General features: G+C 43.1%; 1 protein-coding gene across 1 annotated transcript in view; it reads right to left on the bottom strand.

Annotated features, from left to right (window-relative positions):
- Nucleotides 1-14,507, bottom strand: part of ABL2 (ABL proto-oncogene 2, non-receptor tyrosine kinase) — a 15,409-nt gene extending 902 nt beyond the window's left edge. Inside the window, 12 exon segments of the mRNA XM_009698228.1 lie at nucleotides 1-232; nucleotides 548-781; nucleotides 1,439-1,612; nucleotides 2,867-2,956; nucleotides 4,465-4,617; nucleotides 4,915-5,099; nucleotides 5,750-5,927; nucleotides 7,622-7,706; nucleotides 8,488-8,760; nucleotides 9,398-9,693; nucleotides 10,494-10,664; nucleotides 14,402-14,507. Coding sequence (XP_009696530.1) covers nucleotides 1-232; nucleotides 548-781; nucleotides 1,439-1,612; nucleotides 2,867-2,956; nucleotides 4,465-4,617; nucleotides 4,915-5,099; nucleotides 5,750-5,927; nucleotides 7,622-7,706; nucleotides 8,488-8,760; nucleotides 9,398-9,693; nucleotides 10,494-10,664; nucleotides 14,402-14,507 — 2,177 coding nt within the window.
- Nucleotides 14,508-16,118: the final 1,611 nt, after the last annotated feature.

The raw sequence follows: 16,118 nt of genomic DNA, 5'->3' as shown, positions 1-16,118 counted from the left end.
CCAGAGGTGGTTCGGAAAGGGAGCGCTGTGGCACCCCTCGGCAAGAGTTTTGCTTTTGGTCTCTCTCTGGTCAAAGCAGGGCCATCTTCAAACCTTTTGGGAAGCAGGTCACTGGCCCTCCCCGTGCTCTCATCGGGCTGTGAGGAGGTGGATACTGTCCGCTCCAGCTGGATTTTTGACCTCTGGGAATTTCTGGGAAGGGTCATTGCCATCCTATCCTGCTCTGGAAGCCCTGAGGACATGGAAGATGTAGAGTTTGACCTTGGAAAAGGCTTTGAAGCTTCTTCATTGCCAGTGGGTTTTCCTGCTCGTAAACCCAGTGTCTTTTTAATCAAGCGTGGTGTAAAGAAACCAGTGATGCCCGACCACCCACCACCGGTGCTTACACCCCCACCACTGCTGGTACCAGTGCCATCATCGTTGTAGAAGGTCCTCTGCACAAAGCCCCCGCCATAGCACTTGGGTGGCACCAGGCTTGCGTCCTGCTGCGCGGGAGCAAAAGTGAACCCATCCACGTGCTGCAAGGAAGCAACAGGTGAAAAGTTACCCGTCAGCTCGTATTTCTTATGGGGCTGATTCTCCATCTCCCGGAAGGAACTGCTGCGCTTGGGAGGTGTGGGAGCATTCCTCTTCTTCATAAAGGAGCTGAAGAAGCCACCTTTTCTGTCCCTGGTGAAAGTGGTCTCTTTGGCATCCTCTAACAGGCTGCTGGGTGACTTGTCCCTCTGCTTGCGAGGCAGCGCAGGAGACCCACTTGTTGGCTGTGTGCTTCTGATAAAACCTAGACAGAAGAAATAAGTGTGAATCTGCAAAATCAATTTCCATTTCCACCTCCCTATTCTGCAGTGGGTTTTACTTAGCTGCCCAGGTTCTGCAGTGACAGATGGAGAGAGGATGTCAGTACTCTTATTTTTGTGCGAGGCTGGTGTGATTTGGGGTTTTTTTGGTTTGTTTGTTTGTTTTACTTTTTTCCCCACTTCTGCATGCATGACTTGTCTGTTGTCTATACTGAGGAGGCCACTTAGGAGAGAGTTCATGAAAAAAGTGAAGTTGCTCTTTTCTTCCAGTGTCTTATTCCCTTCCTGCAGTTTTTCATTTTTTTCCTCCTTCCCCAAATACCACAAGTATAAAAGAAAATCTCCTGTTGCATCGTCAACTTTAGTTTTGAAGCTGTCATTTTAAAAAAAGCAGCAACATTTAAAAGAAAAAAAAAATACAATGGGTTTTACTAAAAGAACATTGAACAAGCAGCAGTGTTTTCTCTTTGCTAGTAAATATTTGAGCTGCTGAGGTGGCCGACAGCCCTAATGACATCGCAGCACAAAGCACCTTCCCACATCACATTGTTCTGTTTTCTTTTGTTCCTCTGAAAACTTACACCAGCAGGAAGCCTATCCCAGAACATATGGCCTCACTGCTGCTGTCCCAGTGCCCATACCTGGTGCTGAGCTGGAAGCTGAGTGCTCCAAAGTATCTTGTGTTCCTTCAATGTTCTCCTTGTTCTCTGCCTGTTTTTTCAGTGTCCTAGTCTTCGAGGGAAGCATGGGTAACCGGGGTAAGTAAGGAACTAAGGATGAGGAGGAGGCTGTTCTTCCAAGCTCCTCCGCTACCTCTGTAAGGAAAAAAAAAACCAAAACCAAAAAGGGAATAGCTGGAACAGAGACCGGTAGAGGAGGAGGAAAAAAAAAAAAGTGGTTCTTTACTGAAAACCAAGACTGGCAAGAAGAGATACATAAGTGAGAAGTACATAGTTTATAGATTCAGTTTTTGCTCAAGTTTAGAGGTATTCAGGGTAAGATGTTCTTCATAATGCTTTCAAACTCATTTGCAGCTTTATAAATGCAGCAAAAAAGCCCCAGTGGTAGGATCTGTACACGAGGTCTAGTATGAACTAGCTTTCTGCTGGGTTAAGGGTTGCTCAAGAGCTAAAGCCAGCACTGAATGCATTTGCCTCTGTTTTTAACTAAGGTGCCTCCTGTTGATGCTCCTGGGATCCCCCAAAAGTTGTGTCCTTTCTGGATCTGGATCTAAGCTGCTTTGCTTGCGGAAAGCACTGCACCCCCCTATCGGAAATGAAGACTGCATGTTTCCTTCCCAACATCAACACAAGCTAGGTGACTGGAATAAAAAAAAAAAAAAGAAAAAAACCCCACAACCTCCTGGCCACACCCAGGTTGACATTTGTGTGGGCCACTTGAGGTGCCTGTTATAGATCCTCCCTGGTAGAATTCGCTCTGGTGTGGTTTTTATGTTGTAGGGATGAATCAGCTTCATATTTAATTTAAAAATTTAGAAGATGCTCAGACATTTCTGCTTGTCTGCTGTCTAGTATCACACTGCTCACCAGTATTTACCTCCTCGTTGATTATATTTGAGAGCTGAGTTGCACAGATTCGCTCCTAGAAGTAGCTAAGTAGAAAATCCAGAGATTAAGGCATACATCTTAAAAATGAAGGCTGTTAGAATAATGTTTCATGGCCCAATTGCTGCAGTCAGCAAGGGACTGTGATATGCATACATCTTTCTCTCCGCATCACTCATTATTCCTTACTCTTCAGTCTGGGAAACAAGAGGCTTCCTCTAATAGAGAAGACAACATTCTTTAAATTACCTCTTTGGCATCTTAGCGCTCAAATGAAACTATACTGTCCCCTGCACCAGTATATGCATAAACTTTACTCAGTATTTGTGCAGCAAGTAAGAGAATGTATTTACCTACTTATGGTTAAGAAATCAAGTAAGGGATGAAGCGTCATCACAACCTCCACTGCTAGCAGATGAGCCTTCAGGGCCCGTCCATAAGACATAGCACTCTGGGGGATAACCTCCAGTACTGTTTCAGAAATAAAGCAACAGGGGCTCTCACCCTCTGAGATGCTCGAGTCGTGGAACATTGTTTCAAAAGCCTGGTGGGTCTCAGCAAAGGAAGGTCGGTCTGGTGGGTTCCACTTCCAGCCTGAAATGTGAGAAAGTAGAGTAAGTCTCAGTGCCTGGAACGGGTAGGAGATAATTTTTTATTGTGTCCAAGGAGACAGAAAATACCTAAGCTTTCCTAACTGTAGTCAGACTCTGATCTCCTACTATTAAACAGACTTTAGAGCCATTCACAGATACTAATTCACAGCAGCAGTCAGTTACCCCAGTGTATCCTAACAAACAGATCTTAAGAAGAAGGAACCAATTCTAAAAATCCCGGCTCTCTGCCAACTCCACAGGTTTTTCTGATCTCCCTATCCTTCTTTCCGAATTTTTTGGGCAGAGGAGAATTCCGTGTTTGCTATGCTGGGTGTTTGGACTGAACACCTCTAGCCCAGTCACAGATAACTGTGTGTACAGAGCTCCAGGCAAGATTCTGCTCACATGATCTTAATGTTGAAATTCAGGCAGAGCCTTCCAAAAGGAGAATGTATGCACCCTGTGGGGGAAAGAGGAAGAGAATGCATTGATCTGAGATGGAGCTTGGAAAGTTATAGAAGGGTTTCATGAAGAAAAGTGCCATTTCTGTAGTTAGAAATCTGCACTAGGGAAATGTATTCTGGAAGCACCATCTGTTGATATCACCATAGGGTCTGGAAAGTGACTGGCATTCTGCTCATTTTGGGTTGCATTAGTATCATATGAATTCCCTGCTTTTGGGCTTTTGTCAGCTTCCTGAACATTTTTTTGAAGCAAAATCCTTCATCATTACCCAGCTTCTTTTGTTTCATAACTGAAGTTCACCCTAACTTTCTCTGATATGCCGGGGGTCGGGCAGCGCTGGAGGCAGGCTGTAGAATGGCCCCTTAAGGCCTGGTTTGTCCGTCCTGTACGCTGAGGGCCACAGAGATTGCTTGAGTTAGCACCAAGGAGTCTCTTCCCACCCTGGTCACACTGACAAGGTCTCTCTGCTCAGAGCTGCTGACCTTACTCGCGGCCTGGTTTGCTCCCTAGGATCTTCAGCCTTTTGCCCACTACATTCTCTGCTCTTGCGGGACTGAAGGAGACTGGCAATGCTCTTGAACTCTGTTGCTCTCTTCCTGTAGCACACTGTATCTTTTGGCCTTTTATTAGTAGATTTTCAATTTCTTACGGAGCATTAGGGAGCTTTTCATGGCGTGATTGGAGGATGCATTTTATGCAATCCTGTCAACTATGTGTCTCCTGAGCGAGTGCTGTGTTTGCAGAGAACTAAATTTCCTTCCTATTTAGTGATTCAATAGTAAGAGTCCTACTGACAAAATACCAGTACAATTTGCCACAAAGCGCTATCTAGCTGTACTCAGAGATGACAGTTTTTGAGAATGAATTCTTGTTCCCTAGAGACCAGACTCATTTTGCATCAGTAACCAGGTACATCTCAGGTGACGGGGCCTTTTCCACATTAGCTAACAAAATGGCACATAAGAAGCAAGGACTTCAGAGTTACCTACAGCTTTCTCCCACCCCTCCCAGGCTTTGTCCCCCAACCTGGAAGAAGATACTCACATGCCCTCATCAGTTCGTAAACCTTTGGGGGGCACCCCTCCGGTTGTTCCATCCGATAGCCCTTTTCCAGCAGATCATACACCTGAGAGAGGTCAATGCCTGGGTATGGTGACATCCCATAGGTAGCAATTTCCCATAACAGCACCCCAAAGGCTGCAAAAGAAGGAAAACAGAATTCCTGGCCATAAGTCTTCCCTCCTCTCGTGTTGCTCATTACATTGTGGTCTTTACTGCAGCTTGAGGCAGCATCGTTTTCTTGCGGGTATTTCAGGCCAGTCTAGGTAAAGACATTACATGCTAAAAATGCTATTGATTCGTGAAGCTGTGGCCTGGCATGTGACTGTCTCCTCTCCACATGTTTCTGCCTAGGTCAGAAAGCAAGTTACTGTCTAGGCCGGCAAAGAAAAACAAAACGAAAAAGAAAAGAACACTGAAGCGGACTTTTCTTACCCCACACATCTGATTTGATTGAAAAGGTGTTATAGGCCAGGCTCTCAGGAGCCGTCCATTTGATTGGGAACTTGGCTCCAGCATGAGCTGTGTAGGTATCTCCAGTCATAAGTCGACTTAAGCCAAAGTCAGCCACCTTCACCACATGATTTTCTCCAACTAAGCAGTTCCGCGCTGCCAAGTCCCTGTACAAAAAGAAAAAGCACACTCCCTTACTGGAGCAAGAGCAAGGCTTTTGAATATAGTCTTGTGGCTGCATAGCCTGTCCCTCTCTTCTGAATCCGGAAGCACTCTCTTTAAACAGCAGGTAAAGGCAATGTGAGCTTTGCTCTGAACAGTGTCAGAAACTGAGTAGACTCATTCTCAGGAGCAATAAGGTAAGTCAGGATTAGGATTCATTCTTTAAATTCTATTAAATTTCCAGTAATGATAGCTGTTACAATGAGAAGTTTATGTTTCCTGAGAATAGGATGAGATCTAAGAAGAGATCAGCAGCTCTGGTAACCACACACTGGTAACAGCTTTATGGCATGGCTTTACCTGACTGGATTAAAGTAGGACTTATGGTTGACAAGGTCTTGCACATAGGGGGTACATCAGAACAGGACAACACCAACTTTCATAGCTGTCAGGCAGTTGTGGACAAGATTGTAAGTCTGCTATGAAAGTCATGGGGAGAAGGTATTGCAAGAAAGTATTGAAACCAAAACAGCCAATGGATAAGCCAGTGTGAAACCTAACTCTGGAAGAAACCTCCTCAAAAGGAGGAATTCCTGGGCCACCATGCTGGTGGCCTACTCATCGTTGCAATCTGAAACAGTGTGATTTTACTCACCTGTGAATGAAGTTCTTCTTCTCCAGGTACTCCATAGCGGAAGAGATCTGAGTGGCCATGTAGAGTAGCACAACAGCACTCACTTCTTCCCGGTTGCATTCCCGTAAATAGTCTAGCAGGTTCCCATACGGCATGTATTCTGTCACAATGTAAAAGGGTGGCTCCAGGGTACATACACCTAGCAGTGAGGAGGAGGGAGCATGTGAATAAAGCTTCCCTTTCTTCCCTAGCTTACCACTCTTCCTGATTTAATATCCATTTGTCACATTTTGTACTGATGAGCTTTTGTCTGAAAAGTGAAGACTTCCATCTACAAGACCCACATCCCTGCAGCCCAACTTAAAGCTCAATGTTTCTATCTGTCTGTCCAGTTTATGGACAGAGAGAAACATGTCTATCAAAGCACCACTATTCCTACATAATACACATGAAGGAGTAGTTCTGTTCTTTGGAGGGTTACAGAATGAAATAGGAGTTATTTTGAACACATAGATTTGCTTTTCTTCCCCTCTCTTCCTCCATAAAGCTAAAGAGTGGCCAACTGGAAGTAGGTACCTGTCAACTGGCAAGATTTCCAGACTGAAATGTCACTACAGAGTAATGTGAAGCACTCCGATGTGTGCTAGCTGGGTAAGCAACCAGCATGGTGGGACCTGCTCCTAAAGCAGCATTCTCACACATTCCACAGATGACTACTTGCTACAGTCATTGCAATTATGTGCAAAGTATGTATTAGCAGAGGAGGAAGGCAACGGGATACTCGTGTCAAATCTCTGTGAACTCCCGCTGTAGCACTGCTGAATGCCTGTTTGTACTGTTACACGCATACAGGAGTTAAACACAACTGCGCTGTGCATCAGAAAGAGCAAAAATGCAACTCTTTGATGAGAAATCTTTTAGTATCCACTCCTGGAACCAGACAGGGCTGGGCAGACACTTCATCTGTGCCCATTTTTTAAATGGGTACAGAATAGCTGCCATTATTAAAAGCCTTCACATTCTTCACATTTCTCCTTTCATCCTAGGCTTGGCTTGACAGCTTCACTCCTGAAAGCAGCAAAAGTCCAGAGGCAATTAAACACTAGTAAAGGTTTAGGGTGGCTCCTTAAGAATCTTTGTACATGTAGAATTAACAGCTATGCAGACTATTTAATGGTGATCACCGTATCATGCATTTGCCAGTGAGACAGTGCACAGCCAAGCTGTAAAGCCTGCAGATTTCTTCCATTCATGTGCTGTTTGATCTGACTTGCATCTCCACTGCCTTGATCTCATGTACTTATTTGGTGATACACAGGGTCCCCTACAGCAGCAGCTATTTTGTTTGTTTTCTGCTTAATTACAGACTAATTTTTTCTACTCGGTGCAGCTTTTCTATAAACGTCTCTGATTTGAGAAGTATGAAGAACAGTATTTGTTGTGCTTCCAATATAATTTTTTTTTTCACTGTTAGTTTTCTTATATTTTCGTTCTATCAGAAAAATAAGTCACAGAAAACAATTTTGTAAGTCTGATTTAACACAGCAGAAAAGGAATCTGACCCTGAGAACTGAACCCTGGAGCACGTCTAAGGCCAAGAATACAAACTAACAGGAGGCTGATATTGCAAACTTCTATATAATGCATAGTTGTGCCTCAACAGCAAAGCTGTCTACTAATGCAAGTGACTATATTTGATGTCGTATTTAAAATTAGTGTCTCTCAGCTCCAATACCTACATAAAGGAATAAGCTGTCAAAAGTACCACCCCATAACCTGACCCGATTCAAAAAGTTATATAAATACAGAAAATCTGCCACGCTTTTAAACACGACAGATTTCATTTTGGCAGAAACTCAAATAAGAACAGAAAAAGCAAGGTATTTCACTAACCTAATAATTGCACTAGATTTGGGTGCTTAATCTCCTTCATCACAGCAGCTTCTTTCAAGAACTCTTCCACCTCCATGGTATCTTCCTAGATAAACAGAGAGGCAAAAGAAGGAAAAATTTATCTTCATGACCAAGGTCTGTTTAGCACCACATATCCTAGCTGACTATAAATTATGGTATCCTTGTCTCCATTCTGCTGTTTTGGCTTTTACCAAAGCAAAATTTAACAGCCCTAAAAAGCTGCCTGGCTGGCCTGCAGCATGGCTAAGTGACAGACCTGCAGTACCTAGAAAGTGCTAGACTTTCTCGTCTGGTAGCTGTTGTGGCTACCAAAGCAGTTGTGGCCGGTGAGAGGAAGATTCTCAAGATCACTGCCTGACTTCTCCTGTCTAGCTATAAAAATGAAGCTTGAAAGCTCCCTTACTTAGGGGGTATGTAGAATTGTAGCTGTTAATAGTGAAACAAACAGAAGGTTTTGAAAAGAAAGATAAATGGAGAAGCTGAATTTTTCCGGGAGTAGAGGAGAGGTTGTCGAAGATACTTCCAGAACCTTCAATTTCTTAAAGCTTCCACAGCTCTTCTGAGGGAAGGGAAGTAGAGTTGGTAACCATTTCTACAGATCTGACTTGGACACGCAGTTCCTGCAGGTGCTTGCTGGGCCAAAATTCAAAATTGTTTCTAAGGCATGTGCACTGGTGCAACTTTGTTCTGCAAAGATACTCTCAAGCATGGATTTTATACAGATGAGCACACTCTGTTTTCTGATATTCGTATCATTAGGTGGTATAACTGACAACATTACAACTTCCTTACTCTTATCATAAATGGTGACCAAATGAACTGCACATAACAATCTGAAAACTCACCTTTAATGTTTTCACAGCAACTGTGAGATTGTATTTCTTCCAGACACCAACGTAGACCTCGCCATACTGCCCTCCCCCAAGTTTGTGCTTCATGGTGATATCGGTCCGCTCCATCTCCCACTTGTCGTGGATGGGGGACACTCCATAGACAGTGGGCTTATTGCACTTGGGTGCTGGGTAATGCAAAGTTGTCACCAGTCCATCTGCTACTGTTGAGTGATGGTGCACTAGCTCTGCTAGAGTGCTGAAACGGCTTTCTGCTGTCACATATACCTGTTAAAAAAGAACCAGGAATGTACTTAAATAAAGGTGGCTGGAAGCTTTTACTAACACTGGAAAACAGGTACAGTAAAAACATTCTAACATGTTTAAAAATAATAAAATCAGAGAACCAGATTTTAGAGTATTTGTTCTCATCTTGTTGGGCAAATGAATACTAATCTGTGGGATTTTTACCTGCAGAAGGCAGCTAGATACAACCTATCACTTGAGAGCAGTGCTGTCTCCTGCCTCGTGCTTTAGTGGACTAGAAATTGGAATGCTTGTAGCCAAGCACAAGGCCTGTTTCTGCATCTCACACAACGTACTGCTATTTGATCAAGGTTGAAAATGCTGATCTACCAAAGCTCTGCTTGTTCTCAGTGAACCAATGGAAAGATATCACCACATCAAACCACAGCTGCTTTGCTCCCTAGCTGCTTTCAGCCAGGATAACTACTGTCTGCACTTCTTCCAAAGTGGTGTTTGGTGAGTTACCACCAAACTCTTGGCATACATGTTCTTTTTTTGTATTAATAAACCAGTGGACCTGTTTTCTCACACACACACAGTCTGCAACTTGACATTCTGCACGACCTCTTAATTAATATCCTTATTTCCTCTCCCCACAGCACTGTCCAGAGATCCTTACCTTTCCATCTGAGGTGGTATTGATCCTGTAGTGGTAAACACGTCCTTCGTACCTGAGCGAGATGGATAACTGCCCTGGGCTGCTCTCGCTTTCACGAACCAGGAAGCTGCCATTGATGAGACTGCTCAACAGATACTCCGCTGCACTGCGTGACACTGGCCCATGGTACCATGAATGCTTTTCCAGGCTGTTCACCGGTGTGATGTAGTTGCTCGGTACCCAGCCCTGCCCATTCTTTGATCGTACCTCACTCCATTCACCATTCTGGTTGTAACCCAAGACTCGTAACTTCTCACCTATGACCAGAAAGAAAAAAGCAAAATAAGCACAGCGCAATCTATCAGGTCTCACTAAGGGAGAAACTCACCATCAGCTGACTGAGGCTGGGTTTGTAGTTTAACAATAAAAATCTGCAGCAGTGACCTTATAACTAAACTGCTATATATAAAGTATTTACAAAGTAAAGTTGCAGACAGAATACCTAGGATACTGTTCCCTAATCTACTGCAGTGTGAGTGACGAACTCAAAAAGCTTCCTGTAGTCCAGCTTTTTAGACTAGAAAGACTTTTTTTTTCTTGGAGGGATGAGGTTCGTCTCCTCCTTGAAGGAGATGCCTCCTTAAATGATGCCTCCTTAAATGGCACATGATTTCAAACAGTTCTGCAGCAGGTCGTATTCTGATAAATGTACTGAATAGAAATAGAAAAATCTATGTGCAATTCTTAATTCTTGACTTTTTCCCAGTTGAAAGTACTGATTCTGTTATCATCAATAACATAACGGTTTTCCTCTGCCCCTCCCTAAAATAGGTGTCTCACATGGACAGAGATTTGGGGAGCCTAGAACAGGAATAACCGTAGTCGTGCTAGACTGTTCGGCAATGTTATACAAACCTGCATCTGTACTTGGAGAACTGCCCAGCAGGTGTCTCTCCAAGACAACCGAGAGAGAGATCGCCTGCTTATAATCATCAGTTTAGAGAAAAATCTTCTCTAGCTGCACTCAATCCTATTCTTAGCCAGGGAAGGATTCTGCTTTCTATCTTCTGTTGTTAAGTTTTCAACCGAGTAGCCGCTCTGTGATTCACAGCCTTACCTTTGGTGATGCTGAGCGTGTTGTCACCGCTTGCTACAAAATCGTAAAGTGCAACAAAGAGATTGGGATCGCTCTCAGTGGCTCCAAGCAGGTTCTCCTTGGAGCTCCATCTGATGGCTTCATTCAGTGCCTGGGGTTCAACATCGCAACCGTAGGGGCGGTGCAGGGCCTCTGAAGAAAGAATAGAAGAGGAAATTATTTTGTGTACAACTGTAAATAGATCAAAACCCAGCGTACAACAGAGTGAAGCTCCTAGTGCACATTATGCGCTCTATGGAAAGGGAATACCACGTCTGCACATCTTAGATGAGTGGTTTTCAATCCCCACTTTGCTGACTCTTCATTCTATAGGTTCCTTCCAAGAGGGGCTGGAGAAGGTGATTAACTGCCTATATACCAAGTAGCAAGCTATGTATATAAAATTTCTCTTTATTATATTATATATACTTCTATTTATATGCACTCTATTTGAAAGTATTTAAGCATTCATAGATAAAAAATGGGTAAGAAATTAAAAGTGCTTTTTTTTTGTTACGTGAAGAAGCGAAGGAAACCTTTTGACACTGAAATGTTACAGTTTATGTCTTTATTGTTTCTGTGGCTGAAGGAGATACCTGTATTTGTACGGTTGGTTTCAGATCCAGGCTAAGACAGACTGAATTATGTCGCAAATGAGATCTATACGTTGGGACAGTAATTGATTCAGTATTTTTGGTGATTTGTAATACATTTCAAGACTGTGTAAATATAAGAGGTGGAAAACTGACAGGGACAGAAAGTAGTAAGGGTGTTGCTAGGTATTTAGCAGCAGTGTTTCTGAATACCCAGGCAGTTCTGTTTCGCTGTTCCAGAGGACAACTGGTGCAAACTTGAGAGTACAAGGGAGTAGGGGGAGGAATCAGACTTGTTTTATAGACAAAAGAAAAAAGTCCCCACAGTTCCTGTGGTGATGAAAAATAAGCTAAACACACAGGGTTTTGAAAAGGCCTGTAGTAAAAAGGAAAATTGCCTGAAGACTTCATGGTAGTGCTATGCCAAGACCACCACTGGCTTTCTGACCCATAGAGAGGTCTTCCAGGAACATGTAGCAGAATAAATTTCAACATTAAGAGGAGAGAGAGAGTTGATGTGGTTTTATACAGGTAGGCTGCTCAAGGGGGCAAAAAAATGTGAAGGTGTAAAGATCTAAATATTTTCTCTGATGGTACAACTGATATAAATTCCTGTCCCAATATATATTTCCGAATTCTTTTGTTTAGTTTACTTATGGAAATGTAACACTGTAAAGATATTTCATTGAATGCACCAAACATAGAAAGTCCTCTCTAAAAAATCTGAGGCTTTCTTTGCTTTACAATCATTGCTTTGGCCCATTTCGGAGGGGCTGAGAAGTCAGGCTCAGGATGTTTTTAAGCAGACCCAGTGCCAGAGAAGGCGTGCATGTGACCACCCCCTTCCCCGCACTCCCATGAGATTGACATTCGTGAGCTAGTCCATAAGGCACTTTGAAAGAGAACAAAGAGCTCAAATGCCATACAGGACAGGAAAACTAGGAAGTCAGGGAGACACAAAACAGGAAGAGGCCTGAGCCAAGTAACAGGCAAACACAGGCCAAATCTGTGTCACAGGACAGAGCTCAAGGCTGGAAAATGAGGACATAGGGGGTTTCCCAGCATCTACATGCAATTTTTTGACTGCATTGTAGGTACATGAGAAAGTAAATGGTTGAGGTTTGTTTTTAAACACAGAGCTAAGTGGCTTTTGTCTGCATTTCTGGTAATTATTCAGAGTTATACTGCTTGCATAACCTGTTCATCTTGCAATTACTTAATAACCTACCTCCCGAGCCTTGCCAAAGCGGTCCTCTATCAAGGTTCTCCTAGCAAGAACAGAAGCGAGTGGCGATTACACTACCAAAACATCACTTCTTTGACTTCATTGTCTGCAGATACAATATTTACATACGCTTCTTGTTCCTAACTATCAGCTGCAATTAGTTTGACAATATACTAACCCATCAGACTGGGGGCCATCACGGAAAAGGGAGGAAATCCTAATGCCTGCTCAGCTACCTACATTACAGCATGGCTGCCAACATCCCACTGTAATTTTTTAGGGCTGGGTGTGTGTAAACGCATGTCCAGTTGTTAAGCAGCAGGAAAGAACACCAGTTCCTAAATCCAGCTCTCTTTATGGAGCAAAAATACATATTTAATTAAATAACACATTCTTTATACTCCTACAGTGACTTGTGTTAGATAGAGCATTTCAGTGCCTTAAGCAAAGTCACTCAGCAAATGTGCTATACAGGAAATCTGACTTACGCAGGTCTGCTACGGAGCAAACATAAAAGCAGGCAGTGTTTCCAAAAAATATCCGACCTTTCAGCTCCAAAATACCTTAATGGTGTTTAAATAACGTACTTTAATGGTGTTTAAATAATGTCTTGCTTTCAATTATGTATCTGCCAAAATGTGAAAGGCTTTAAACAAAAATACATACATTTGTTCGAAATCAAAGCATACTTTAAGTTCCTTTCTCAAGCCAGAAAAGCTCACAAACCGAGCATCCAACTCCTACTTAACAGAGAGCACAGAGTTTTAAGCATTTAACCATGCACTCAATGGGTAACCCTGAAGCGGCTTAGTATCAGCTCAGCTTCAGAGCTGCTGCAGCAAATTCGACGACCAGTTAAGCCTGCCCATGCTGAGCCCAGCAGCGGGCACTTTAGCCAAGGCAAAACTGGCAGAGATGCTACCTGCTGCTTAGTGCTGAGCAGCTCTGCCCACATGAAACCATTTGTGGTGCTGTGTTGGATTGCCAGTGAGGACTCAAAGCAGATGTGGGACTACTACCACTTCCTCGGGAATGCCTGGGAGGCTGGCACACGTTCTTAACACCCACTTCATGTACAAAAAAAGCCAGGAGAAGTTAATGTTTGATGAGGAGCTTCAATCACTTAGCTACAGTGCTTACCTAAAAATCACATTGCCTAAAAATCAAATGCTTTTAAGAGTTTATGTCTCACTAACTTCCTTCACTTTCATTTTCAGAGTGACTTGGATGCTTAAGGAACTGTAAAGGCTACCCAATATCCACTAAAGGGGAATTCACCAGGATATAGAAGTATGTATTGCAGGTTATTATTACATAATAACCTATGCTGCTCAATACAGTGTGCAATCTATACCATCCAGTATGTAAGGATATGGAAGGTCAGTGAAACATGATAATCGCATAGACCTCATTAAGGAAACCAAGATAACCAAAGCATATCACAAATGATACCCCTCCAACTGAATAGCCTGCAAGCTCTACTCACACCGAGAGTAAGGAAATGAGCTGGGAAGTTCTGTTTTACATCAGCTCCTCTTAAAGGCTAACCATAAATCATATATTACCACTTTCATTTCCTATACAATGGAAAACTTGCATCATTATTTAGTGTACAAGTAATACACAATCATGCGAGGAGGTTATGCTTCATCCATCTCCTTCCTTTTCTTTATTCCCACAATACAATTTACTTCTCTCCGGATATGAATGCTTTCCCTATTCAGCCAACATGTAAGGGGTGTTTTGTCCCCCACCCTGTGCTGCCAACACTGCAATTACTAATCTCTTCAGTCCAAAACCACGAGGTAGTATATGCTAAATCTTAAATTTCAGAGTTCCATTAAGTGCTGAAGTGGTCTCTATTTCCAAAATACTAACTGTGCAACTGCTCAGAAAAATGAAGCATTTCAATAATCCTAAAACCTGAATAAAAGCAGGCAATCTCAGTCCTGCCCATGGCTGGTCTCATACTACAAGACAAAGATAGACTTGAAAGGACCCACATCCTCCTTGAAGCACTTGGAGAAATACAGGAAAGGGATAGCAGAGCATTACATCCCTGAGCATCATACCTGTGAAACTCACGCCAGGCTCAGAGGCTTCCTTGCCAAGGCAGCAGAGCAGCTTGCCCTCTTTGCCATAGCTGCTAGACTGGAAGAGGACGGTCCCCACAATCATGCTGCGCTTCGCAGCAAGCACAAGAGGTTGCTTGACACGAGAAGTCCTGGACTGCCACGGCCAGCACAAATGCCACCACGTGCAGACGATCACTGCTCACCAGGCCGGTGGCCTATGAAAAAGCAAGCGCTGCTGAGCGGGTGAAGGAGAAACTGCGAAAAATCAAGCTGCGGGTTAATGTGGTCATTAGCTGGAAGTGAGGGTGGAGCTTCCCAGGGAATGCTGAACAAACAGAGGATGTGGGGACCGGACTGCAAGTTGAAACAATTTTGAGACGAGCTATGAAGAGAGAGTTTTGCTCCGCAAAGAGTTAGGCAACAAAGTCTTTGGCAAGAAAGCAAACAGTTTCCTTGGAGAAATTCCTTTGTGTAAATTACAAAACAGATCACCCATTAAGAGGACTGCCCATATTGATTCATTTTTCCACTCCACATACCATTGCTGGAGCACTATTTACATGAATAAATAGGAAATGATGTTAGTGAAAATACACATCTAAGAGATGTACAAGCACTGAGCAAGTAAACACTCTTGAACATTTCAGGATTTCAGAAAGAAACAGAAAGCGCAGGCAGTACAGTACGCCCAGTCTGAGCTGCAGATTTGCTGATTTAGTAAGACTCAAGACAACTCTCCGAAAAGGCACCATTAAATTACCTCTCAAAAACCTTAAGATTTGTTGGATGAATTCTTTAAAAACCCTAGCTCTCTAGCAAAGGCTGTATGGTTTGTAGCAGGACAGGCTCCTCCTAACATGTAGACAAGGAAGGGTTAAAGAACAAGTCATCACCATGGTAGTCTCACACCTGGGAGGGTGGTGGGCCTGCACAGGGGTATAAAAGGGAGCAGGGAAAGGGAACTCAGTGGTTTAGGCCTTTGCAAGGGGAGAGGAGCTGTTGTGGCCCACCACAAAAAAGAAAAAAAAAAAAAAAAGAAAAAGGCAGCATTTCTATAATTGATGAACTCCACTGCTTTGTGAGAAAGGTAGCTGTACCACATGATGAGGACTCAGATCAGGCTAAAGGTAGGAAATGAGCAACCTGGCTTACTCCAAATGTTTGTGTTTTGTAAGGCTGTGGATGTGGAAAAACATTATATAAAAATTGTGGATATGCTGTGGTGATGAGTTGCTTTTCCCCATATGGCCTGTGACATGAGTTATTTCCTCTGCCACCATCCCCTAATGTATGTGGAAAAAACAACTAGACAAAGAAAGTACCTTAGGATACCTGCATACTGTTGTCTTCCTAAAGTTCTGACAAGTGGGTGACCTCTTTTCTTCTTCTTCCAAAACCAAGCTCAGTGAATCCTGCAGCGTACTACCCAGTAGTTAGAGGCTGAGTTGCATTTAATTAAGATCTCCTAGGTTTTATCTCTTCTCCTCTTTGTTTTTGCCTCTTGCAGTTTATTGTTTTCTCCCCTCCTACTTGCTCCAAGTACTCTTAATTACACTGGTATTTGTACTAACCTTAGTGTACCTGTTAATAAGAATTTGTAGAGTAAGACAGCATTGCCTCAGAAACATGTGGATAAGCTTTGTGACAAACATGCTTTTCAGGTGGGTCTGAAATGGCACCAGGAAATGGCAAGCTATGTATGGATTTGTGGCTA

Source organism: Cariama cristata, unplaced genomic scaffold (assembly GCF_000690535.1).
Source record: "Cariama cristata isolate BGI_N322 unplaced genomic scaffold, ASM69053v1 scaffold13464, whole genome shotgun sequence".
Lineage (NCBI taxonomy): Eukaryota > Metazoa > Chordata > Aves > Cariamiformes > Cariamidae > Cariama > Cariama cristata.
The sequence above is the reverse complement of the archived record's forward strand: the minus strand, read 5'-3'. Positions and strand labels throughout refer to the sequence as shown.